This window comes from Papio anubis, chromosome 20 (genome assembly GCF_008728515.1).
Source record: "Papio anubis isolate 15944 chromosome 20, Panubis1.0, whole genome shotgun sequence".
Classification (NCBI taxonomy): domain Eukaryota; kingdom Metazoa; phylum Chordata; class Mammalia; order Primates; family Cercopithecidae; genus Papio; species Papio anubis.
The window spans coordinates 20,206,520-20,232,946 of NC_044995.1; the positions used below are offsets into that span (position 1 = coordinate 20,206,520).

General features: G+C 47.2%; 2 protein-coding genes and 1 long non-coding RNA gene across 7 annotated transcripts in view; 2 read left to right on the forward strand and 1 right to left on the reverse strand.

The window, feature by feature from the left end:
- Window positions 1-5,590, forward strand: part of LOC101022310 (zinc finger protein 565) — a 38,203-nt gene extending 32,613 nt beyond the window's left edge. For all 3 annotated transcript variants that reach the window (XM_003915393.3, XM_003915392.4, XM_009194234.3), the window contains one exon: window positions 4,148-5,590. In XM_003915393.3, the coding sequence (XP_003915442.2) occupies window positions 4,148-5,409 (1,262 nt within the window). In that variant the 3' untranslated portion in view covers window positions 5,410-5,590. The remainder of the gene's footprint in view (window positions 1-4,147) is intronic.
- Window positions 5,591-13,010: 7,420 nt separating this feature from the next.
- On the reverse strand, window positions 13,011-21,756 carry LOC116271664. Of its 2 annotated transcripts, XR_004180319.1 has the most exons (4): window positions 21,533-21,756; window positions 21,093-21,211; window positions 14,387-14,526; window positions 13,011-13,161 (listed from the first exon to the last, which is right to left on the reverse strand). It is a non-coding gene; the product is annotated as an uncharacterized LOC116271664 (long non-coding RNA). The 2 variants fall into 2 exon arrangements; XR_004180318.1 differs by having other exon boundaries at window positions 21,093-21,756.
- A 2,476-nt stretch (window positions 21,757-24,232) lies between these two features.
- On the forward strand, window positions 24,233-26,317 carry LOC116271663 (cytochrome c oxidase subunit 7A1, mitochondrial). Of its 2 annotated transcripts, XM_031659590.1 has the most exons (5): window positions 24,233-24,844; window positions 25,278-25,355; window positions 25,502-25,588; window positions 25,696-25,780; window positions 26,203-26,317. In XM_031659590.1, the coding sequence occupies exons 1-5, from the start codon at window positions 24,830-24,832 to the stop codon at window positions 26,253-26,255; spliced, it is 318 nt and encodes a 105-aa protein (XP_031515450.1). In that variant the 5' UTR covers window positions 24,233-24,829; the 3' UTR covers window positions 26,256-26,317. The 2 variants fall into 2 exon arrangements, with proteins under 2 accessions (XP_031515450.1, XP_031515451.1); XM_031659591.1 differs by lacking the exon at window positions 25,278-25,355.
- The last annotated feature ends 110 nt before the right edge of the window (window positions 26,318-26,427 follow it).

A 26,427-nucleotide genomic window follows, 5' to 3' on the forward strand; every position in this document is an offset into this window, starting at 1 on the left:
GGCCGAGGCAGGCTGGGATCACGAGGTCAGGAGATCCCGAGACCATCCCTGGCTAACACAGTGGTGAAACCTCTACTAAAATACAAAAAAAAAAAACTAGCGAGGCTGAGCTGGTGAGGCGCCTGTAGTCCCAGCTACTCGGGGAGGCTGAGGCAGGAGAATGGCGTGAACCGGAGGCGGAGCTTGCAGTGAGGCGAATCCGACCACTGCACACTCTCCAGCCTGGGTGACAGAGGCAGACTCTAGTCTCAAAAAAAAAAAAAAAAAAAAAGAATATGCTATAGAGACTTTATGTCCCACAAACCCTAAACATTTATCATCAGGCCCTTCACAGAAAAGAAGTTTGCTTTTATGGTTTTTTGGGGCGAACCTGGCTCTGTCGTAGGCAAATCATGTGCCCCTCAACCTCCCTCCCGTATGAACTGCTCTATTTGGTTTTTGTCGACACCAATGAAGACGTTTCGATGTGATGTTCATCATTACCATCGGCTATGGTTTTTGAGTGGGGAGTCTCACTCTGTCACCCACGCTGGAGTGCAGTGGCACAATCTCAGCTCATTGCAACCTCAGCCTCCCAGGTTCAAGCAATTCTCCTGTCGCTTCCCAAGTTCGAAGTAGTTGGGACTCTGAGGAATTAATGCCACCCACACCGACTAATTTTGTATTTTTGGCAGACAGGATTTCGCCAAGTTGGCCGGGCTGGTCTCAAACTCCTGACCTCAAGTGATCCATACACCTAGGCCTCCCAAAGCTCCCAAAGTGCTGGGATTACAGGCATGAGCCACTGCACTTGGCCTTCCCACTTTCACTTCTAAGGACCCTTGTGAATACATTGTATCCACCCAGATAAACCAGGATAATCTCGCCATCTCATGGTGGTCAACTGATTAGCCTTTCTGTTTTTTTTCTTTGAGATGGAGTTTCGCCCTTGTTGCCCAGGCTGGAGTGCAATGGCGAGATCTCTACTCACCACAACCTCCGCCTCCCAGGTTCAAGTGATTCTCCTGCCTCAGCCTCCTGAGTAGCTGGGATTACAGGCACCCACCACCACACCCAGCTAATTTTGTATTTTTGGTAGAGATGGGGTTTTTCCATGTTGGTCAGACTGGTTTCAAACTCCTGACCTGAGGTGATCCACCTTCCTCGGCCACACAAAGTGCTGAGATTACAGGCATGAGCCACTAAGCCCTGCCCTAATTAGCAGTCTGAATTCGAACTCCCCTTGCTGTGTGACATACCACTCATAGGTTCCAGGAATAAAGACACAGACATCTTTGAGTGCCGTTATCCCACCTACCACATTCTATATGTGTCTTTTTGAGCAAAGTTAATTGAATATGCATAAATTAACAATGTATGGACGGGCGCAGTGGCACACGCCCGTAATCCCAGCACTTTGGGAGACTGATAGGCGGATCACTTGAGGTCAGGAGTTCGAGACCAGTCTGGTCAATATGGCAAAACCCCATCTCTACTAAAAATACAAAAATTAGCCAGGTGTGGTGGCAGGCACCTGTAATCCCAGCTACTCAGGGGGCTGAGACAAGAGAATCGCTTGAACCCGGGAGGCAGAGGTTGCAAGGAACCAAGATCGATCGCGTGTCTTTACTCTAGCCTTGGTAACAGAACAAGGCTCCATCTCAAAAACAAAACAAAACAAAACAAAAACAAGTTTATGCGTGCGACTCTACTGTAATTCCATATTAAAATATTAAGCCTATTGCTGTTGATTCCATAAAAGTGTTCTTGTCTTTCACAGAATATTTGCTTGGTGTGTTTTCTAATTCCTTGCAGTTCTGAAAAAATAACAATCTTTTATTAATTAGATTTTTTTAAATTGTGATAAAATATACATTACATAACGGGCCGGGCGTGGGGGCTTATGCCTGTAATCCCAGAACTTTGGGAGGCCAAGGCGGGCAGATCGCCTGAGGTCAGGAGTTCCAGGCCAGCCTGGCCAACAAGGTGAAACCCCGTCTCTACTAAAAATACAAAAATTACCCAGGCATGGTAGCAGGCACCTGTAATCTCAGCTACGCGGGAGGCTGTGGCAGGAGAATCGCTTGAACCCGGGGAAGGCAAAGGTTGCAGTGAGCTGAGATCACACCACTGCACTGCACTCCAGCCTGGGCAACAGAGTGAGACTCTGTCTCAAAAAAAAAAAAAAAAAAAAAAAAGAGAGAGAGTGTGAGTTTTCATCTGAGACCTTAAGGATGAGAAAAGCAGCAAAAAGCCCAGGACAGGATTCTTGATAGATGGAAGAACCTGATGAGAGATCTGAGATGGAAAAGGCCTAGATGTATTTTACATGCTCATAGATGGCTGGTGGTTTTGTAGACTGGGAGGAAAGGGGAGAATGTTCAATGTGAAGAGGCCCTGCTCTCGCTGAGACAGAGTGGTGACAAAAACAAGCAGGGACCTGTTTTGCCAAGAGCCCTGAGAGCCATGGCAGTGAGTTTGTAATTTTTTTTGTTTGTTTGTTTGAGACAGAGTTTTGCTCTGTTGCCCATGCTGGAGTGCAGTGGGGCAATCTCAGCTCACCACAACTTCTGCCTCCCGGATTCAAGTGATTCTCCTGCCTCAGCCTCCCAAGTGTTGGGATTACAGGCATGCGCCACCACAGCCGGCTAATTTTGTATTTTTAGTAGAGACGGTGTTTCTCCATATTGGTCAGGCTGATCTCGAACACCTAACCTCAGATGATCCACCCACCTCGGTCTCCCAAAGTGCTGTGATTACAGACGTGAGCTACCGCACCCAGCTTCTTTTTTTTTTTTTTTTTTTTTCTGAGATGGACTCTTACTCTGTCCCCCAGGCTGGCATGAAGTGGTGCCATCTTGGCTCACTGCAACCTCTGCCTCTTAGGTTCAAGTGATTCTTGTGTCTCGGTCTCCCAAGTAGCTGGGATTATAGGCACCTGCCACCATGCCGGCTAATTTTTGTATTTTTTAGTAGAGAAGGGTTTCTCCATGTTGTCTGGGCTGGTCTTGAACTCCTGACCTCAAGCGATCCACTTGCCTTGGACTCCCAAAGTGCTGGGATTAAGGCATGAGCCACCTTGCCTGGCCTTTGGAATTAATTCTAAATGCACCGAAATGGGAAGGTAGTGAAATGTTTAAGCAGAGATTTTCATTTTGATTGACATCAATTTTATGTGGTGGGAAGTGTTGAAAATATAGATACCTTATTTACATGAAATGTCCAGAACAGGCAAATTTATAGAGACAAAATTAGTAGCTCTCTGCCAGTAATGGTTGCCAGGGACTGGAGGGAATAGGGAATGGGGAGCGACTGCTTAAGGGGCAGGGGGTTTCTATTTGGAGTAATACAAATGTTCTCCGCCAGGGGAGGTGGCTCACGCCTGTAATCCCAGCACTTTGGGAGGCCAGGGCGGGTAGATTGTTTGAGGTCAGGAGTTCGAGACCAGCCTGGCCAATATGGTGAGAGCCCATCTCTACTAAAAATACAAAAATTAGCCGGGAGTGGTGGCGCATGCCTGTAATCCCAGCTACTCAGGAGGCTGAGGCAGGAGAATCACTTGAACCCAAGAGGCGGAGGTTGCAGTAAGCCAAGATTGTACCAATGCACTCCAGCCTGGGAGACAGAGCAAGACTCTGTCTCAAAACAGAAAAGAAATTGAGAACCCCTGGTTTAATCTGTCTTCTTGCTCCCTTCTGGCACTGTATGAGCTCTTCATATAGTGTGCTTTCATGTACTTTTTTGAAATTGTATAATATTTGAGACGTATATAAGCCATTCACTTTCTATGGTTATTATTATTATTATTATTATTATTATTATTTTCTAAGACGGAGTCTTGCTCTGTCACCCAGGTTGGAGTGCAGTGGCATGATCTTGGCTCACTGCAACCTCTGCCTCCCGGGTTCAAGCGATTCTCCTGCCTTAGCCTCCCCAGTAGCTGGGATTACAGGCGCCCACCACCATGTCTGGCTAATTTTTGTATTTTTAATAGAGATGGGGTTTCACCGTCTTGGCCAGGTGAACTCCCGACCTTGTGATCCACCTGCCTCAGCCTCCCAAAGTGCTGGGAATACAGATGTGAGCCACTGCACCCGGCCTCTATAGAGTTTTTTATTTCTCATAGAAAAGGAGCACAGCTTGTATTTATCTTTTTCTTATTTTTCAGACTTGGAGTCCAGGTGTGAGAAATTTCTACAAAAAGATATTTTTGAAATCGGGGCATTCAACTGGGAGATAATGGAAAGCCTTACATGCTGTGACCTGGAGGGCTCCGATTTTAGAGCTGACTGGGAATGCGAAGGCCAGTTTGAGAGACAAGTCAATGAAGAGTGCTATTTTAAGCAAGTGAACGTCGCCTATGGACATATGCCCGCGTTCCAGCATCACAGGTCTCACACTGGGAGCAGGGAGACTGGTGAGAAACTGATGGAATGTCGGGAATGCGGGAAAGCATTTAGCCGCGGCTCACACCTTATTCAACATCAGAAAACTCACACTGGTGAAAAACCCTTCGGGTGTAAGGAATGTGGGAAGGCCTTCAGCCGTGCCTCACACCTTGTTCAGCATCAGAGAATTCACACAGGTGAGAAACCTTATGACTGTAAGGACTGTGGGAAGGCCTTCGGTCGTACGTCAGAACTTATTCTGCATCAGAGACTTCATACTGGTGTCAAACCTTATGAATGCAAAGAATGTGGGAAGAGCTTTAGGCAGCATTCCCAGCTGATTCTGCATCAAAGAACTCACACAGGCGAGAAACCCTACGTATGTAAAGACTGTGGCAAGGCTTTCATTCGTGGCTCCCAACTCACTGTGCATCGGAGAATCCACACGGGCGCCAGACCCTATGAGTGTAAAGAATGCGGGAAAGCCTTTAGACAGCATTCCCAGCTGACCGTCCACCAGCGCATCCACACTGGTGAGAAACCCTACGAGTGTAAGGAATGCGGAAAGGGCTTTATTCACAGCTCAGAAGTTACCCGACATCAAAGAATTCATTCTGGGGAGAAACCCTATGAGTGTAAAGAATGTGGGAAGGCCTTTAGACAGCACGCCCAGCTCACACGACATCAGAGAGTCCATACTGGCGACAGACCCTATGAATGTAAGGACTGCGGGAAGGCATTCAGTCGTAGCTCATACCTCATTCAACATCAAAGAATTCATACAGGCGACAAACCCTACGAATGTAAGGAATGCGGGAAGGCCTTTATTCGTGTTTCACAACTGACTCATCATCAGCGAATCCACACTTGCGAGAAACCCTATGAATGCAGGGAGTGTGGAATGGCCTTTATTCGTAGTTCACAACTTACCGAACATCAGAGAATGCATCCTGGTATCAAACCTTACGAATGTAGAGAGTGCGGGCAGGCATTTATTCTTGGCTCCCAACTCATTGAACACTACAGAATTCATACTAGTTAGAAAGCCTCGAGTGTGAGTGATAAAGAGAAGCCTTTATGTGGAGTTCACATCTGGCTCAGTACTAGGTAATTTTTAATGTAGTGTAATTAATGTCAGAAAACACCTGTCACTTCCATGATAGAACATCAGAAAACTCACACCCAAAGAAAATTCAATAAATGTGGGAATTCTTTTTGCCTCACTCAGTGTTTCCTAAGCATCAGATAATCTGTGCTAAAAAAAAAAAAAAAAAAAAAAAAGGAATACAGAAAAGCTGCTTCTTGCCATTCAAAATATGTTAAGTTTCTGAGAATTTCTAACACAAAATGACCCTATTAAAAGATTCTGTGGCCAGGCGCGGTGGCTCACACCTGTAATCCCAGCGCTTTGGGAGGTCGAGGCTGGCAGATCATTTGAGGTCAGGAGTTTGATACCAGCCTGGCCAATGTGGTGAAACCCCGTATCTACTAAAAATACAAAAATTAGCCAGGCATGGTGGCAGGTGCCTGTAATCCCAGCTACTCAGGAGGCTGAGGCAGGAAAATCATTTGAACCCAGGAGGCAGAGGTTGCAACAAGCCGAGATCACACCATTGCATTCCAGCCTGGGTGACCAGGGCAAAACTCTGTCTCAAAAAAAAAAAAAAAGATTCTGTGACTGTGCCTTTCATTATGGCATATACCTTACTTAGCAGTGCTCACTTCCCCTGATTATGGACTACATAGCATAATTGGGCAAGTTATGCAATCTCTTTGTCCCTCAGTTTACTTTTTTTTTTTTTTTTGAGACAAAGTCTAGCTCTGTCACCAGGTTGGAGTGCAGTGTTGCGATCTCAGCTCGCTGCAACCTCTGCCTCCTGGGTTCAAGCGATTCTTCTGCCTCGGCCTCCTAAGTAGCTGGGATTACAGGCACGCGCTGCCACGCCCAGCTAATTTTTGTATTTTTAGTAGAGATGGGGTTTCACCATGTTGGCCAGGATGGTCTTGATCTCCTGACCTCATGATCTGCCCACCTTGGCCTCCCAAAGTGCTGGGATTACAGGTGTGAGCCACCGCGCCTGACCCAGTTTACTTATTTTTAAGTGGTGATTATTATGCCTAACTAATAGAATTTTTATGAGGACTAAATTAGATTATTTTATGTAAAGCCTTAGAAGTAATACCTGGCACACACACGTGCTCAGTAAATATTAGCTATTGTCATTAATTTTATTATCAGTATCACTGATAAGGAGTTTGTATGAGGGGAGAGGCTTATGAATGTATCACATATCCAAAAGTCTTCATGACCAGTTGTTATGATCATTTATTCTGAAAAATAGTGGGAAAGCATAATTATTATGAGGCCTTCAATCAAAAGGTTAGAAATTCAGAAGATTAGAAATTAACAGAAGAGTGGCCTGGTAAGGTGGCTCACACCTGTAATCTCAGCACTTTGGGAGGCTGAGGCAGGCGGATCACTTGAGGTCAGGAGTTTGAGACCAGCCTGGCCAACATGGTGAAACCCCGTCTCTACTAAAAATACACAAATTAGCCAGGTGCAGTGGTGCATGCCTGTAATCCCAGCACTTTGGGAGGCCGAGGCAGGTGGATCACCTGAGGTCAGGAGTTCAAGACCAGTTTGACCAACATGGCAAAACCTCTCTACTAAAAAATACAAAAGCTAGCCAGGTGTGGTGGCGTGTGCCCGTAGTCCTTGAGGCTAAAGCATGAGAGGCTTGAGACTCCATCTGTACTAAAAGTACAAAAATTAGCCGAGAGTGGTGGTATGCACCTGTAATCCCAGCTGCTTGGGAGGCTGAGACAGGAGAATTGCTTGAACTCAGGATATGGAGGTTGCAGTGAGCCGAGACTACACCATTGCACTCTAGCCTGGGCAACAAGAGAGAAACTACATCCCTCCACCTCCCAAAAAAATTAGGCGTGATGGTGCACGGCCATAGTCCCAGCTACTCGGGAGGCTGAGGCAGGAGAATCGCTTGAACCTAGGAGGTGAAAGTTGCAGTAAGCCGAGATCATGCCACAGCACTCCAGCCTGGGCGACAGAGCAAGAATGAGTCTAAAAAGAAAAAAAAAAAAAAAAAAAAGGCAGCAGCAGCTAATTTTAAATGAAATGTCTGAAACTTTACGTCCTGAATTCATGATGATTTCAGACTGTTGATACTTTGTCCCCATGACATCACAATGATGGGGAATGGAGCCTCGATCCAAAGTGAAATCCGGATCAGGGTTTGCCAATGAGTCTGGAATCTCAAGAAACTGATCCCCTTAGCTCTTGGGGTAGCCAGCCAATGTCTGGGGCAGGGGCCAGCTGCACTTTGATACCAGCTGTCTTACCAATTGTCTGTATGTGCTGTGGCCTACAAAAGGTTAGAAAGCAATGTTCTGTATGTCATTTTCCCTTAAGTTGTTTAATGATTAAAATGTTCTTTTGGAGGGGCTCAAAGCTATGACATGAAAAATTGTCACTCTAAGGTCAGGCATGGTGGCTCACGCCTGTAATCCCAGCACTTTGGGAGGCCGAGGCGGGTGGATCATTTGAGGTCAGGAGTTCGAACCAGCTTGGCCAACATGGTGAAATCCCTTCTACTAAAAATACAAAAATTAGGCATGGTGGCGCACGCCTTTAATCCCAGCTACTCGGGAGGCTAAGGCAGGAGAATTGCTTGAGCCTGGGAAGTGGAGGTTGCAGTGAACTGAGATCACGCCACTGTACTCCAATCTGGGCGACAGAGTGAGACCCTGTCTCAAAAAAAAAAAAAAATTGTCACTCTGAATAGTTAAAGCACAGTCACAGGATAAAATTGTTAAAGTTACAATTTGTTGTTGTTGGGTTTTTTTGCTTTGTTTGTTTTTTGAGACCGAGTCTCACCCATGCTGGAGTACAGTGGTTCAATCTCAGCTCACTGCAACCTCTGCCTCCCAGATTCAAGCAATTCTTCTGCCTCAGTCTCCCAAGTAGCTGGGATCACAGGCGCCCACCATCACGCCCAGCTAATTTTTGTATTTTTAGTAGAGCCAGGGTTTCACCATGTTGCCCACACTGGTCTCAAACTCCTTGACCTCAAGTGATCTGCCCACCTCGGCCTCCCAAAGGGCTGGGTTTAAGGCGTGAGCCACTTCCTGGCCTAAAGTTACAATATGGTATGCAGACATAAGTGAATCTTCACACAGTAGCGCTATGCCTTTCCCACCCCATTACCTTTTATGGAACAATCACTAACACCGAGTTCTTGTATATAGTTTCTGATTTTTAATTTGCATAAACATGTAATCCCAGCACTTTGGGAGGCTGAGGAAAGCAGATCACTTGAGGTCAGGAGTTCGAGACCAGCCTGGCCAACATGGTGAAGCCTTGTCTTAACTAAAAAATACAAAAATTAGCCAGGTGTGGTGGCTCATGTCTGTAGTTCTAGCTACTTGGTAGGCTGAGGCATGAGAATCACTTGAACCCAGAAGGCAGAGGCTGCAGTGAACCGATATCCTGCCACTGCACTCCAGCCTGGGTGACGGAGTGGAGACTCCATCTGAATAATAATTATTATTAATATTTGCATAAGCATAATGTACTCTTTATACAGATATTTTACACAAGTGATAGCAAATTTCAACACATTGCTATTTTTGCTTATGCATACGTGTTGAAGATTAGACCATATTGGTACATATATGGCTGCCTCATTTTTTTTTAACAACTCCTTAGGATTCCATCATCTGTGTGTTTCATAATTTATTTAACATTATCAATTTTTTTTTTGAGACGGAGTCTCACTCTGTGACCCAGGTTGGAGTGCAGTGGCGTGATCTCAGCTTACTGCAACCTCCACCTCCCAGGTTCAAGCGATGGTCCTGCCTCAGCCTCCCAAGTAGCTGAGACTGCAGGTGCGAGCCACCACGCCCGGCTAATTTTTGTGTTTTTAGTAGAGACGGGGTTTGACCATGTTGGCCAGGCTGATCTCCAACTCCTGACCTCAGGTAATCTGCCAGCCTTGGCCTCCCAAAGTGCTAGGATTACAGGCGTGAGCCACCTCATACGGCCATTTTTTTTTTTTTTTTTTGAGACAGAGTTTCGCTTTGTTGCCCACGTTGGAGTGCAGTGGCATGACCTTGGCTCACTGCAACCTCTGCCTCCTGGGTTCAAGAAATTCTGCTGCCTCAGCCTCCTGAGTAGCTGGAATTACAGGCACCTGCTACCACGCCTGGCTCATTTTTGTATTTTTAGTAGTGACAAGGTTTCACTATGTTGGCCAGACTGGTCTCAAACTCCTGACCTCAAGTGATCCACCCACCTTGGCCTCTCAAAAGTGCTGGGATTACAGGCATGAGCCACTATGCCCAGACTTTCCATTATTTTTTGTTCTTTCAAACAATCCCATAATATTTCCCTTGCACATATTTTGTACATGTGTAACATATCTTTAAGGTAAACTCCTAGAAGTGGAAATGCTAGATAAAAATGTAAATTTTTGGCCAGGCGCAGTGGGTCACACCTGTAATCCCAGCACTTTGGGAGGCTGAGGCGGGGGCGGCAGGGGGTGGGGATCACAAGGTCAAGAGATAAAGACTGTCCTGGCCAACCTGGTGAAACCTCATCTCTTCCAAAAATACAAAAAATTAGCTAGTGACAGAGCGAGATTCCGTCTCAAAAAAAAAAAAAAAAAAAAAAAAAGTAACTTTTTAAAACTTTCTGTCATAAAAAAATCTGAACATGTACAAAAATACACGGAATCTTATAATGAACCCCAGCAGCCTCATCACCAGCTTCAAGAATTATCAGCTCATGGCCAGGCTTGCTTTGTCTGTATATCCACTTCTCTCATCTTTGTGTTATTTTTGAAGTTAATACCAGATGTATGATTTCATCCATAAACATTTCATACATTTCTCTAAAACACATGACAACATTAGAAAATATTTTCACTCCTTAAAAAAAAAAAAAAAATAGGCCTGGCGCAGTAGCTCATGCCTGTAATCCCAGCACTTTGGGAAGCCGAGGTGGGCACATCACCTGAGGTCAGGAGCTCGAGACCAGCCCGACCAATGTGAAACCCCAACTCTACTAAAATACAAAAATTAGCCAGCCGTGGTGGTGGGTGCCTGTAATCCGAGCTACCCGGGAGGCCAAGACAGGAGAATCCCTTGAACACAGGAGGCGGAGGTTGCAGTGAGCTGAGATTGCACCATTGCACTCCAGCCTGGGCAACAAGAGCGAAACTGCATCTCAAAAGAAAAAAAAATGATGTTACCACCTTAATGCCATTACATGTATGATAGTGTTCAAATTTTTGTTTCATAAATGTCAGTTTTAGAAAAAATTACCAGGATCCAAATGATGTTCTCAAATTGCAGTTGATATGTCTCTTATTTCTGAATCTATTATACTCAATCTATTCTCCCTTACTGGGTTTTTTTGCAACTTCTTGTTTTTTGAAGAAACTAGGTAATTTGCCTCGTAGAGCTTCTCCAAGTCTGGTTTTTGCTGGCTGCATCTGCATGGTGTAGTTTAACATGCTCTTCTATTCCTAGTATTTCCTGTAAATTGGTAGTTGAGATTTAGAGGACTGGTCAGATTGAGGTTCTTTTTTTGTTAAGATTATTTATAAGTGGTTAATATTAGGAGCCATAATATTTAGGTGTTGCTGTTTTTGTGATGTTGGCAACCATTGATGTTTAATTGATAAATCTGTTCATTAGAGGTTGCAAAATGGTGATATCTTATTATTCATTCTTTCCTTATTAGCTAGAATATTCTTATGAAGAAAAAACTTCTGGCCTGGTGCAGTGGCTCACACCTGTGATTCCAGCACTTTGGGAGGCCGAGGCAGGTGGATCACTTGAGGTCAGGAGTTTGAGACCAACCTGACCAACATGGTGAAACCCCCTCTCTACTAAAAATACAAAATTAGCTGGGTATGGTGGCGCACGCCTATAATCCCAGCTACTTGGGAGGCTGAGGCAGGAGAATCACTTGAACCTGGGAGGCAGAGGTTGCAGTGAGCTGAGATCGTGCCATTGCACTCTAGCCTGGGCAACAAGAGTGAAACTCCGTCTCAAAAAAAAAAAAAGAAAGAAAGAAAAAAAGAAACACTTTCCTTCAGCTACTATTTAGTACCCAATGATACAGTAAAGAAACACAGCAGGCCGGGCGTTTTGGCTCACGCCTATAATCCTAGCACTTCGGGAGGCCAAAGTGGGCGGATTGCCTGAGCTCAGGAGTTCCAGACCAGCCTAGGCAACACGGCCATCTCAGTTAAAATACAAAAACTTAGCCAGGCTTGGTGGTGTGTGCCTGTAGTCCCAGCTACTCAGGAGGCTGAGTCAGGAGAATTGCTTGAACCTGGGAGGCAGAGGTTGCAGTGAGCCAAGATCGCATCACTGCACTCCAGCCTGGGTGACAGAGCAAGACTCCTCCAAAAAAAAAAAAAAAAAAAAAAGGGAAAAGAAAAGAAACGCAGGATAAATGCTTCTTTCTCTTTCTTGGTTTTCATAATAATGAATTGAGGCCAGGCAGGGTGGTTCATGCCTGTAATCTCAGCACTTTGAGAGGCCAAAGCAGGCAGATCACTTGAGGTCACTAAAAATGCAAAAATTAGCCGGGCAGGGTGGCGCATGCCTGAAATCCTAGCTACTCGGGAGGCTGAAGCAGGAGAATTGCCTGAACCCAAGAGGTGGAGGTTGCAGTGAGCCGAGATTGCGCCACTGCACTCCAGCCCAGGTGACAAGAGAGAAACTCTGTCTCAGAAATAATAATAATAATGAATCGGTTTCCCCAGCATTCTGCCATGGTAGCTGATGAATTTAGATGCAGGGGTGTGTGTTTGTGTGTGTGATGTTTAATGTGTTTCAGTTCATTTAAGTTGCACCCTCAGTGATGCTCAAATGCCTCCATGTTGGGTGTGGAAGAGTCTCTTCCAGCTGGCTCCTGTGTCCTTTTGCTATGACCCAGTCATCTTTGATCATTTGCCTGTTGTCTGCCACCACGAGATGTTCCAAGCTCATCTTGTTCATTTCCTGTCTCTCACCATTAAGTCGCCATTTTCCAAGGAGCCCTCTTCTTTCCTTTTGGAATTTTGGTACTTTCCCAAATGGTATTTGGAAACCACAATCAGGTTGTTAGGAGTGCTTCCTGCTCCTGGTTGGCCATGTTTAAGATGTGTGTATATATGTGTGTGTGTGTATATATATATATATATATATATATATATATATTTTTTTTTTTTTTTTTTTTGAGACGGAGTCTCGCTCTGTCGCCCAGGCTGGAGTGCAGTGGCCGGATCTCAGCTCACTGCAAGCTCCGCCTGCCGGGTTCACGCCATTCTCCTGCCTCAGCCTCCCGAGTAGCTGGGACTACAGGCGTCCGCCACATCGCCCGGCTAGTTTTTTGTATTTTTTAGTAGAGACGGGGTTTCACCGTGTTTGCCAGGATGGTCTCGATCTCCTGACCTCGTGATCCACCCGTCTCGGCCTCCCAAAGTGCTGGGATTACAGGCTTGAGCCACCGCGCCCGGCCAATGTGTATATATTTTAAGCCATTCTATAGACATTGCTCAAGTGCCTTCAGGAAGATTATGCACCTGTGTATCTACCTACTGTAGAAGAGATCCCAAAGCCATGCTCATCCAATCCTGGAGAATCATTTATTTTGAACATAGACCATTGAACAGGTGAAAAATGGAAAAGTCACTTTTGTTTACATTTGCATTCCTTCAATAATGATAAAGTTACCATTTGTTCGCATATTTGTTGACCATCGGAATTGATTTTAGCACAGTGCCTGAAACATAGTAGGTGCTCAATAAATATTTGTTAATTGAATAAATTACTTGTATGTTCATATCATTTGTTCATTTAATATGGGGAGGGGTCATTTTTTTTTTTACTTAAAAGAGCTATTTTTTGAAAGGATTACATGTGTATAAAGTTCCTAGCACCATGCCTGATGCATGCATTGCCATTTATGTCTCTGGTGACTGGCTTTTTTTTTTTTTTTTCTACTTTAAGAGAGAAGGGACCGGGTGCGGTGACTCACACCTGTAATCCCAGCACTTTGGGATGCCAAGATGGGCAGATTACCCAAGGTCAGGAGTTCAAGACCAGCCTGGCCAACATGGTAAAACCCTGTCTCTACTAAAAATGCAGAATTAGCCAGGGGTGGTGGCGTGCACCTGTAATCCCACCTTCTCGGGAGGCTAAGGCAAGAGAATCGCTTGAACCTGGGAAGCGGAAGATGCAGTGAGCCAAGATCGCAGCACTGCACTCCAGCCTGGATGACAGAGCGAGACTCTATCTTAAAAAAAAAAAAAAAAAAAAGGAAAAAGAATAATAAGGAGGCCAGGTGTGGTGTCTCATTCCTATAATCCCAGCATTTTGGGAGGGGCCAGTGGAAGGATCACTTGAGGCCAGGAGTTGAGACCAACCTGGGCAACATAGCAAGACACTATCTCCAAAAAATTTAAAAATTGGCCAGGTGTAGTGGCACACCTGTAGTCCCAGCAGTACTCAGGAGGCTGAGGAAGGAGGATCACTTGAGCCCAGGAGTTTAAAGCTGCTGTAAGCTATGATCCTGTCTCTTGCACTCCAACCTGGGCAAGAGTGAGACCCTGTCTCAAAAAAAAAAAAAACAAAAGAGAGAAAGATAAGGAATTTGGCCAGGCATGATAGCTTATGTCTGTAATCCCAGCACTTTGGGAGGCTGAGGTAGGCAAATAGCTTGAGCCCAGGAGTTCAAGACCAGCGTGGGCAACACAGTAAAACCTCATCTCTACAAAAAATACAAAAATTAGCCAGACGTGCTGATATGCACCTGTAGTCCCAGCAACTCAGGAGGCTGAGGTGGGAGGACTGCTTGAAACCAGAAGGCTGAGATTGCACCACTGCATTTCAGCCTGGGCAATAGACCAAGAACGTCTCAAAAAAAAAAAAATATATATATATATATGTGTGTGTGTGTGTGTGTGTGTATGTGCAGCTGTGCTTCTGCAAGAAGGGCCTAGACTCACCACGTCTTGAGAAGAGAATGGCCACTTCATGGGGTGTAACTTTTTCATGCTGATGGTAACCTGTGTTTGCAGCAGGCTGGGTTTATCTTCCTGTCTTCATGCACTCCATCGAGGTCAGAGTCAGGGCCTTGTGTGGAATTCTGTTGGATGCAGAAAGCACTGGAACTTGAATCTATGTTTACACTTTTGTGCAGAAAACACCAGAACAGCTTCCAATTCTGGAAGGGACATTTTTGGTTCAGTGAAGCCAGGACTTTCTGCTTTGATCATTCAACCTAAGCAGCGAGCTGAGACTGTTCAAGGACTCTTAGAGGTGGCCAAAGACGCAATCCCCTAAAGTGACTGGAACAGGACCGCAGTGGTCTTGAAGGCAACTGAAGGCAACGATAGACCTGTGCTTACTCCCAGAATGGAAGAGCCAGGCTCTGTTCTTTGAGGTAAGGGAGAGCTTCAAGAAGTCACATTTGGGCACATGCGGTGGCTCACACCAGTAATCCCAGCACTTTAGGAGGCTGAGCCAGGCAGATCACCTGAGGTCAGGAGTTCGAGACCAGCCAGCCGACATGGTGAAACCCTGTCTCTACTAAAAATACAAAAATTAGCCGAGAATGGTGACACACACCTGTAAAATTCCAGCTACTCAGGATGCTGAAGCACAAGAATTGTTTGACCCAGGAGGCAGAGGTTGCAGTGAGCCAAGATTGAAACACTGTGTTCCAGCCTGGGTAATGGAGTGAGACTGTCTAAAAAAAAAAAAAAGTAGAAGAAGAAGAAGTCATATTTGACCAGGCACAGTGGCTCACACCTGTAATCTCAGCACTTTAGGAGGCTGAGACAGGAGGATCACTTGAGCCTGGGAGTTTAAGACCAGCCTGGGCAACATAGTGAGATCCCCATATCTACAAAAGTAAAAATAAAAAAATTAGCTAGGCATGGTGATGCGCACCTGTAGTCCAAGTTACTAGGGAGGCTGGGCTGGGAAGATCCCTTGAGCCTGGACATCAAGGCTGCAGTGAGCTATGATCGCACCACTGAACTCCAGCCTGGGGAACAGAGCAAAACCCTGTCTCAAAAAAACAAAAAAAAAATCCTCCTGCCTCAGCCTCCTGAGTGGCTGGGACTATAGTCATGTGCCACTATGCCTGGAACAGTATTTATTGATTCTGATTTGAACAAATAATATGTTTTGAACAAACAAAAAATATATATGACCCAATGGAAAAAAATGGATATTGAACTCTGACTGGATATTTAGTTGTATTAAGGAATTCTTGTTAACTGCTTAGGTGTGATATGGAGTTGTCTCTTAGAGATACAATTTGAAGTATTCATGGATGAAAGGATATGATGATGCCTTGGCTTTGATTTAAAAATCCATTGAGGGGAAAAGGTGGGTGAGGTGTAGATGAGGCAAGTTTGCTGAGGCTCGGTGATAGGAACGGGGAGTTCATTATTCTACTTGCTGTGTTTTTGTGTGCCAGGCACTGTTCCAGACACTGGAGATCACCAGGGAACAATACTGAAAAACTCCATGCATTCATGTAGCTTAGATGCTGGTGGGATCATAACCTTTTTTTTTATTTTTTATTTTTGAGACAGGGTCTCACTTTACTATGCAGGGTGGAGTGCAGTGGTGCAATCCAGGCTCACTGCAACCCCCGCCTCTCAGGCTTAAGTGATTCTCCCACCTCAGCCTTTCCCAGTAGCTGGGAGCACAGGCATGGGCCACCACACTCAGCTAATTTTTTTATTTTTATTTTTGTTGAAAAGGGATCTCACTATATTCCCTAAGCTGGTCTCCAATTCCTGGCCTTCAGTGGCCCTCCTGCCTCAGCCTCCCAAAGTGCTGGGATTACAGGTGTGAGCCACCTCACCTGGCCAGGAACAAATTATCCTTTTATTACTGGGAAAGGCTGGGCATGTTTTGGGGGGTGTTCTTGTTGTTGTTGGTCGTGTATATGTGTGTTGTTTGCTTTTGTATGTACATGAACTTTTTCCAGACGGATACAAAAGAAACAAATAAGTGGCAGTGCGCGACGGCCCACGCCTGTAATCCCAGCACTTTGGGAGGCCAAGGCAGGCAGAAAACCTGAGGTCAGGGGTTCAAGACCAGCCTGACCAACATGGTAAAACTTCCTTCTCTACTAAAAATACAAAAAAAAAAAAAAAAAAAAAAAAAAATTAGCCGGGCATTGTGGTACACACCTGTAATCCCAGCTGCTCAGGAGGCTGAGGCAGGAGAATCGCTTGAACCCGGGAGGCGGAGGTTGCAGTGAGTCGAGATCGCGCCACTGCACTCCAGCCTGGGCAACAGAGTGGGACTCTGTCTCACAAAAAAAAAAAGAAAGAAAGAAAGAAAGAAAAAGAAACAACATAGAATAGTTTCCCCGGAAAGAAACCTAGAGTCCCCAGGGAGAGGAATACCCTGTTTATCCTCATGAATTTTAAACCATGTGACTTTATCATCTATTCAGCAACTGGGAGAATAAAAGCTAAAAATTTTGAAAAGCAAGTTCTAAAACATCAAGAATGGTTAGAGTATGGGAAGGTCCAGGTGGAAACGGCGGTTGTTTCTGTACCCGCCACAAGACGGCAGCAGAGCGGCACTGAAGCCAAGTTCTGGACCCCGAAGGCCGCCCAAGGGCAGGCCTGGTTCCCAATCACAACCCGCAACTCCTGCGGGCTTCCCAACCGCTGTGTGAACCATCCACCCATTCTCCACCCACGGAAACTGAGATAATAAATACGTATTGTTTTGAACTGTGTAGCCGGGCACTGTGGCTCACGCCTGTAATCCCAGCACTTTGGGAGGCTGAGGCTGGCGGATCACCTGAATTCAGGAGTTCGAGACCAGCCTGGTCACGGTGGCAAAACCCCATCTCTACTAAAAATACAAAAATTAGCCGGGCGTGGTTGCAGGCGCCTGTAATCTCAGCTACTTGGGAGGCTGAGGCAGGAGAATCTCTTGAACCTGGGAGGCGGAGGTTGCAGTGAGCCGAGATCGTGCCACTGCACTCCAGCCTTGATGACAGAGCAAGACTCCGTCTCAAAAAAATAAATAATAAACATTATATGTTATAGCATTCCAACAACAACAAAAATTGAATGTGTATTTATGTGTTTCTAAAATATAAGGACTTTTTTTTTTTTTTCTCTTGAAACACAGTTTCACTCTGTCACCCAGGCTGGAGTGAAACTTTTTCTTAAAAAAAAAAAAAAGGCATAAATTTAAAAATATTTGTTTAGCTCAAGATCGAAATAAGATCTCTATATTGAGATCTGTTGGTATGTAAAATCTGTGTATTTATTTATTTATTTATTTATTTGGCTCGATCTCAGCTCACTGCAACCACTGCCTCCCAGGTTCAAGCGATTCTCCTGCCTCAGCCTCCTGAGTAGCTAGGATTATAGGCATCTACCACCACACCCGGCTAATATTTTTGTATTTTTAGTAGAGATGGGATTTCACCATGTTGGCCAGGCTGGGTTTGAACTCCTGACCTCAAGTGATCTGTCTGCCTCAGCTTCCCAAAGTGCTGGGATTACAGGCGTGAGCCACCACGCCCAGCGATTCTGTCCCCTTTAAACCATGTATGAAGCTAAGTCTTCATGTAAACCGATACAGAGGAGCAGAGATGACATCCCCCAGCTGGCCCTTTATACTGAGTTTGAGCTCATTTGTCCCGCAAGTTGACAAAACCATTCCTAAATGAGACCTGTGCTATGGCAGCAGCAGTTTTTGTTGTTTGGTTTAGAGACAGGGACTCGCTCTGTCGCTCAGGCTGGGATTACAGGCGTGAGCCGCTGTGCCAGCTGCTTCATTGCTTTTGACATGGACATATTGTTCCAGACCTCCTGGCCCCTTGGAGTTTAATCCAGGAACTTTGTCCAGGCTGTAACCAGACTTTGTGTTGAGATAAGAGAAATTTTATTACTCTCTTGAGTTGAAGCAATTAACTAGATAATGATTACAGCTGTATACACGGAGAACAGAGAAGAGGCGGATGCAGTGAGCCAGAAGCGAGAAGATGATGGTGGGCAGGACCCGGGGAAGGTGCTGGGGAGGAGGAGGAAAAGTGGGTGGAATGAGACCTGGGATTCCCTCCCAGGAATTGGGATTGGAGGGATGGTAGGGAGCAGTGCTGAAGTTCCAGGCAGTTGCCACGCCAGACCCTATCCATGAGTGGCAAACTCAAATGCCTACAGACCAGGCAAGAAATAGGAATAAGTGAAATAGATGGAAGACAGTAGGGGTTGGTGGGGACTTTGGTGAAGTAGAAATGCATGACCCTCTGTCAAGTAACTTTTGTTGTATTAAAAAACACGGCCAGGTGCGGTGTCCTCACCCCTGTAATTCCCAGCACTTTGGAAGGCCGAGGTGGGTGGATCACTGGAGGCCAGGAGTTTGAGATCAGCCTGGCCAACATAGTGAAACCCCATCTTTATTAATAATACAAAAATTAGCCAGGCATGGTGGCACATGCCTGTAATCCCAGCTGCTCGGGAGGCTGAGGTAGGAGAATTGCTTGAACCTGGGAGGTGGAGGTTGCAGTGAGCCACGGCCGCACCACTGCACTCCAGCCTGGGAAACAGAGTGAAACTGTTTCAAAAACAAAAACAAAAACAAAAAAACAGGCCGGGCACAGTGGCTCACGCCTGTAATCCCTGCACTACGGGAGGCTGAGGCGGGTGGATCACCTGAGGTCAGGAGTTCGAGACCAATCTGGCCAACATGATGAAACCCTGTCTCTACTAAAAATACAAAAAAAATTAGCCAGGCGTGGTGGCAGGCGCCTGTAATCCCAGTTACTCAAGAGGCCTGAGACAGGAGAATCACTTGAACCCAGGAGGCAGAGGTTGCAGTGAGCAGAGATTGTGCCACTGAACTCCAGCCTGGCAACAAAGCGAGACTCCATTTCAAAAAAAAAAAAAAAAAAGAAAAGAAACTTGAGCCCAGCTTACAGCTAGTCTGTACATCATGCTGGTACCACTCAAAAGTGGACAATGGCAGCATTACAACCTCCCTTAGGGATGAACCTGAAGGGCAGTGGTCAGAACTTCATGCAGGTTGGGTGTGGTGGTGCACACCTGTAGTCCCAGCTACCTCGGAGGCTGAGGCGGGAGAATCGCTTCAACCCGGGAGGTGGAGGTTGCAGTGAGCTGAGATTGTGCCACTGAACTCTGCCTGAGCAACAGAGCGAGACTCTTCTCAAAAAAAAAGAATTTCATGCTGCACATTTAGTTGTCCAGTATGCCTGCAGGGAGAAGTGGCCGGAAGTATAGATCCATACTAATTTATGGGCAGTTGCTAATGGTTTGGGTGGATGGTCAAGTATGTGGAAGGAAGAAGACTGAAAGATTAATGACAAGGAAGCTTGGAGAAGTATATGGATGGGCCTCTCAGACTCTGCACAGACTGTGAAGATATTTGTGTCCTATAGGGGTGCCCACCCAAAGGCAGCCACTGCAATGAAAATTCCTTTTTTTTGAGATGGAATCTTCCTCTGTTGCCCAGGTTGGAGTACAATGGCACAATCTTGGCTCACTGCAACCTCTGCCTCCCAGGTTGAAGTGATTCTCCCAACTCAATCTCCCAAGTAGCTAGGACTACAGGCGCCTGCCACCACACGTGGCTAATTTTTGTATTTTTAGTAGAGACAGGGTTTCATCATGTTGGCCAGGCTGGTCTCAAACTCCTGACCTCAGGCAATCCACCCGCCTCAGCCTCCCAAAGTGCTAGGATTACAGGCGTGAGCCACCGCACCCAGCCAAAAATTTTTGTTTTTTTGAGACAGAGTCTCGCTCTGTCGCCCAGGCTGGAGTGCGGTGGTACAATCTCGGCTCACTGCAAGCTCCGCCTCCCAGGTTCACGCCATTCTCCTGCCTCAGTCTCCCAAGTAGCTGGGACTACAGGCACCTGCCACCACGCCCGGCTAATTTTCTGTATTTTCAGTAGAGACGGGGTTTCACCGTGTTAGCCAGGATGGTCTCCATCTCCTGACCTCATGATTCACCCGCCTCGGTCTCCCAAAGTGCTGGGATTACAGGCGTGAGCCACTGTGCCTGGCCCAAAAATTCTTAATGATCAGGCAGACAAGATGACACTTGTGTACATGAGAGTCAGGCTCTTTTCCCAGCCACCCTAATGCTTGCTCAATGAGTCCATGAACAAAGTGGTCATAGTGGCAAAGATGGATGCTATGCATGGGTTCAGCAACATCAGCTTTCCCTTGCCATGGCTGTCCTGGCTACTGTTACTGCTGAGTGCCTAATCTGCCAACACCAGAGACCAACACTGAGCCCCAATATGGCACCATTCCCTGGGGATCAGCCTGCTACCTGGTGGCGAGTTGATTACCTTGGACCTCTTCCGTCATGAAGAGGGCAAAGATTTGTCCTCACTGGAATAGACAGATATCCGGAACATGAACTTCCTTCCCTGCCTTTAATGTGTTTGTTGTCACCACCATCTGCAGACTCAAAGCATGCTCATCCACCATCATGGCATTCCACACAGCATTGCCTCAGAACAAGAAATCCATCTGAGGCTGGGTGCGGTGGCTCACACCTGTAATCCCAGCACTTTGGGAGGCTGAGGTGGGAGCATCACTTGAGACCATGAGTTTGAGACCAGTTTGGGCAACATAGTGAGACCCTGTCTCTACTAAGAATACCAAAAAAATTAAGTGAGCATAATGGTACGCACCTGTAGTGTCCCAGTTACTTAAGAAGCTGAGTTGAGAGGATCACTTTGGCCGAGGAGATCAAGGTTTCAGTGAGCTATGATGGTGCCACTGCACCCCAGCCTGAGTGACAGACCAAGACCTTATTAAAAAAAAAAAAAAAATCATTTGAAAGTGAAGGAAGTGCAGCAATGGGCTCCTGCCTATGGAATCTTATAGAATCTTACTATCTTCCCCATCACCCAGAAGCAACCGGCCTAACTGAACGGTAGAATGAGTCAGCAATGACTCCATTAAAGTACCAACTGGGAAACAATACCCTGCAAAAATGGGATTGTCTTACAGGACATGGCCTGTGCTTTGCATGAGAGACCTCTCTATCACGTTTCCCCATAGTGAGAATTTATGGGACTGGGAGTCAGGGAGAAAGTGAGTAGAAATGGTTCCTCTCTCTGTTACGCACAATAACTTGAAGAATCGCTTCTCTCCTCAATAGCTTTGAGCTCTGCTAGTTTAGAGATTTTGGTCCGCATGGAGAAGAATGCTTCCACTGGGCACACAATGGATCCAAGAACTGGGAGATGAGACTTCCACCTGAACATTTTTAGGTCCTTGTGTCACTGAACCAACAGGCAAATAAATAAATAAATAAATAAATAAATAAATAAAATAAAGAAAAGAAAAGAAAAAGAGGCCGAGCACAGTGGCTCACGCCTGTAATCCCAGCACTTTGGGAGGCCGGGGCAGATGGATCACCTGAGGTCAGGAGTTTGAGACCATCCTGGCCAACATGGTGAAACCTCGTCTCTACTAAAATACAAAAAACTAGCCAGGCATGGTGTCATGCACCTGTAGTCCCAGCCACTCAGGAGGCTGAGGCAGGGGAATCACTTGAACCCAGGAGGTGGAGATTGTAGTGAGCTGAGATCGTGCCACTGCACTCCAGCCTGGTGACAGAGCAAGACTGTCTCAAAAAAAAAAAAAAAAAAAGAGAAAAGAAAAAGAAAAAGAAAATTAAGACAGTCAAAACCATGGTATTAACTTTGTTTTTTTTTTTGTTTTTTTTTGAGACCGAGTCTTGCTGTCACCCAGGTTGGAGTGCAACGGCACGGTCTCAGCTCACTGCAACCTCCACCTTCCAGGTTCACGCCATTCTCCTGCCTCAGCCACCCGAGTAGCTGGGACTATAGGCGCCCGCCACCATGCCCGGATAATTTTTTGTATTTTTAGTAGAGACAGGGTTTCACTGTGTTAGCCAGGATGGTCTCCATCTCCTGACCTCGTGATCCGCCCGACTTGGCCTCCTAAAGTGCTGGGATTACAGGCACAAGCCAACGCGCCAGGCCTAACTTTGTTTTTTCTTTTTGTTTGAGATGGAGTCTCGCTCTGTTGCCCAGGCTGGAGTGCAATGGCGTAATCTCCACTCAGTGCAACCTCCACCTCCCAGGTTCAAGTGATTTTCGTGCTTCAGCCTCCCAAGTATCGGGGATTACAGGCACCCGCTTGGCTAATTTTTGTATTTTTAATAGAGACAGGGTTTTGCCGTGTTGGCCAGGCTGGTCTTGAACACCTGAACTCAGGTGATCCACCCGCTTTGGCCTCCCAAAGTGTTGGGATTACAGGCGTGAGCCACTGCGCCCGGCCCCCGTGGTATTAACTTTGTGTTAGAGAATCTGTGGATACTTGGTATTTTAAGAATCTGTAATATTTAAGGCAAACTGGCCTATTCAAACGACAGGTCAATCTTGTAATTCCATTGTAAAATGTGGAATTCAGTTGGTGACTAAGACTTACTTGAAATCTGTTTATGTACAGTTTATGAATTTTTGATTCATAAAAGTTATTTAAGAATTGAAGAGTCATCTGTTCATCTGGTAAGTCAGCCTACTTTGGCTTTTTTTTTTTTTTTTTTTTTTTTCTGAGACAGAATCTCACTCTGTCACCCAAGCTGGAATATAGTGGTGCAATCTTGGCTCACTGCAGTCTCTGCCTCTTGTTTTCAAACGATTTTTGTGCCTCAGCCTCCCAAGTAGCTGGGATTACAGGCACCCGGGACTACACCTGGCTAATTTTAGTATTTTTAGTAGAGACAGGGTTTTGTCATGTTGACCAGGCTGGTCTTGAACTCCCAGCCTCAAGTGATCCACCTACCTTGGTCTCCCAAAGTGCTAGGATTACAGGCGTGAGCCACCACGCCTGGCCCTATGTGTGGCTCTTAAATGGAAAAACCTAACATTAATTTTACAAGCATAGTTTGAAAGTGTTAAAGGAATTTAATAGTTATAAAACCCCTCTTTAAAAGAGACTGTGGCTGGAAGTGGTGGTTTGGGCCTGTAATCCCAGCACTTTCGAAGGCCAAGGCGGGCAGATCACCTGAGGTCGGGAGTTTGAGACCAGCCTGGCCAACATGGTGTAACCCTGTCTCTACTAAAAAATACAGAAATTAGCCGGGTGTGGTGGCGGGTGCCTGTAATCCCAGCTACTTTGGAGGCTGAGGTACAAAAATTGCCCAAACCTGGGAGGCAGAAGGTTTCAGTGAGCCAAGGTTGTACCACTGTACTCCAAGGTGTGCAACAGAGCAAGACTGTCTAAAATAAATAAATAAATAAGACAGATTGTTAAAAACCTTTTAGAAGCTGGGTGTAGTGGCTCACACATCTAATTCCACCACTTTGGGAGATAGAGGTGGGAACATTACTTGGAGGAGTTGGAGACCACCCTGGGCAACACTGTAAGATGCTGCCTCAAAAACAAACAAACATTGTCTATTGGCTGGGTGCGGTGGCTCACACCTGTAATCCCAGCACTTTGAGAGGTCGAGGCTAGCGGATTTCTCATGCTCAGGAGTTCGAGACCAGCCTGGACAACATGGTGAAACCCAGCCTCTACAAAAAACACAAAAATTAGTTGGGCATGGTGGTATGCACCTGTAAGTCCCAACCACTCAGGAGGCTGAGGCAGGAGGATCGCTGAACCCAGGAGGTCGAGGCTGCAGTGAGCTATGATCACACCACTGCACTCCAGCCTGTGCAACAGAGCAAAACCCAGTCTGAAAAGAAAAAAAAAAAAAGAAGAAAAAAGAAAACCTTTTAGACTAGGCCAGGATCTTTCCTGGTTGCTAAAACCATTAGGACAACTGTGCCGCACCCCGCTGCCTGCCAGAATTAGAGAGCTATAAATACATATGATGTGTTTCTTAGGGTAACATAGAATACCGTTTCACCCCCAAGGACTTCAGCTTATGTTTCCTAAAAACAAGGTCATTTAACGTCTCAACAAATCTCCGAGAAAGATCCTGCCTTAGCCCTCACATTACAGATACGGAAACAGGCTCGGAGGTGCAATCTCTGGCTGTGTAGACAGAACAGGGAGTTGGAACTCGGCCTTATGCCTTTCCCTCCTCACTCTCACATACCAGCGGGCAGGGAGAGATCCAGGGAGGAGTTGCACTTGCTCCCCCGGAAATCTCCAAAAATCTGCAAAAACGGATTCCCTGGTACCGCTTTCCGCTCCTGTCCCAACAGAAATTCCGAGACCGAAAGGGGTGCGCGTTGCGGCCCGGGGTGAGGGTCTGGACCGCTTCCTCCTCGGTGGACGAATCGAGTAGCGGGACTCCCCCCACCCCAGCCCCAGCCCCGCCGCGTCCCCAGCTGTCACGCTGCGCGCAGCGGGCGGGGTCTGGAGTTCCTGGACAGGAGAGGGCCATGCGTGTCCTTGGGCGGAGAGGGGAGGTGACTCCGGCGGAAGAGGACGAGGCAGAATGCAGGCCCTGCGGGTGAGGCCCCCACGGGCTGGGCCGGGGCCCCCCACCCAGAAAACCCCGCCCTAATACGCGACTCTCCAAGTACCCCCGCATCTGGGGCCTTGGAACGTGAGCCCCCCTCAGGGCCTGGGACTCCCCGCTAAACAACCTGGGTCCCCTCCCCCACAATCCACTCTTCAGAGACAACTGGGGACCCCCACTCTAGCCCAAAGCCCCGGGTTTGAACTTAACATCTCGGGAACCCTTAACACCGGAAACGGAAACGTAACATCCTGGCCTCACCCAGGGCTTCTCAGGCAGCCTGGACGCTCCCGGGACCTCCATTCCGGTCCCCACGTTCCCGGGACCTGGTTTCCTCCCTTTAATCCAGGAAACCCTCCCCCGACAAAAAGCTCAGGACTTAGACCCCACAGAACAAAGTCCTTCTGGGTCCTCTCCCTTCCAGGACCCTCTAGGCAGCCCGGTCACCTCCAGGTCAGACTCTAGGGCGAGTCCCCTCCCCACCCAGGCTGGCAGTTCGCAGGTAATAAAATCCAAGTTATCACCCTCCTCGCCTTTGGGACGGTCGCTAGGGATGGGGCTGTCCCCATGTCCAGGTCTCAGAGAGCGGTTCCCCTTCAGGACACCCCTCCAGGTGCCTCCAATACCCGCCCACCTCCCACCCCGCAGGTCTCCCCGGCACTGATCCGCTCCTTCAGCTCCACCGCCCGGAACCGCCTCCAGAACCGAGTGCCCGAGAAACAGAAGCTCTTCCAGGTGGGCGGGGCTGGGGGTGGGGGGATCCGACGCGCCGAGCAGGGGGCAGGCGGGGCGCCCTCAAGGGAGCAGCCGGCACCCTTCTCATCAGACACCCCCACATCCAGGAGGACAATGACATCCCGTTGTACCTGAAGGGCGGCTTCGTTGACAACATCCTATACCGAGTGACAATGGCTCTGAGTCTGGGAGGTGAGCGCAGGGCACAACCCGGCCGAGCTGCCGGGGAGGCGGGGCTGGACCCAGGGTAGGAGGCGGCTGGTTTCTGGCCAGGACTGACCAGGATCTGGGTTGGGGGTTGGCGTTTAGGAAGGGGGTGGAGTACTGAGCTGGAGGGAAGGGAGTAATAGGGCTTGGGCTCGTGTCCCAGGATGGGGGCTGGGCTAGTAGTGGGACTGAGGCCCAGGGAGGAGTTGGGGAGGAAGCTCCCAGCCTGATCTAGATCAACGCCAGGGGCCTTTACAATAGGAGTCCAATCTGGGAAGGGAGCTGGAGCCCAAACTAGAGCTGGGGTCCAGGCTGGGAACTCCGGAGTCTGAAGAAGGCCTTAAAAGCCCGGGATGTCCAGGGAGGGGATTAGGTCTCATTCTGTCTCCCGCGGTTCCCCTTTCTAGGCTCTGTCTACAGCCTGTACTGCCTTGGCTGGGCCTCCTTCCCCAGGAATTAAGACCAGGAAGCCTGGGGGGCCTGAGGGACTTGAACAAGTGTCAATAAACGCTGGCCTCTGTGTGTGTGTGTATGTGTGTGTCCACCCCTTCCCGCCAAGCCCATACTCCCACCAGCCAGCGATCTCTGCTTTGTGGACTGCGCACTACTCCCAGCCCTCAGTGCCTCACGCT

What these genes read in the sequence shown, in the direction of transcription:
- LOC116271663 (XM_031659590.1), top strand. An exon ending in CCCAGGCTGGCAGTTCGCAG is followed by an intron (nt 25,356 to 25,501) that starts GTAATAAAATCC and finishes CCCACCCCGCAG; the next exon opens with GTCTCCCCGGCACTGATCCG. An exon ending in AATGGCTCTGAGTCTGGGAG is followed by an intron (nt 25,781 to 26,202) that starts GTGAGCGCAGGG and finishes TCCCCTTTCTAG; the next exon opens with GCTCTGTCTACAGCCTGTAC.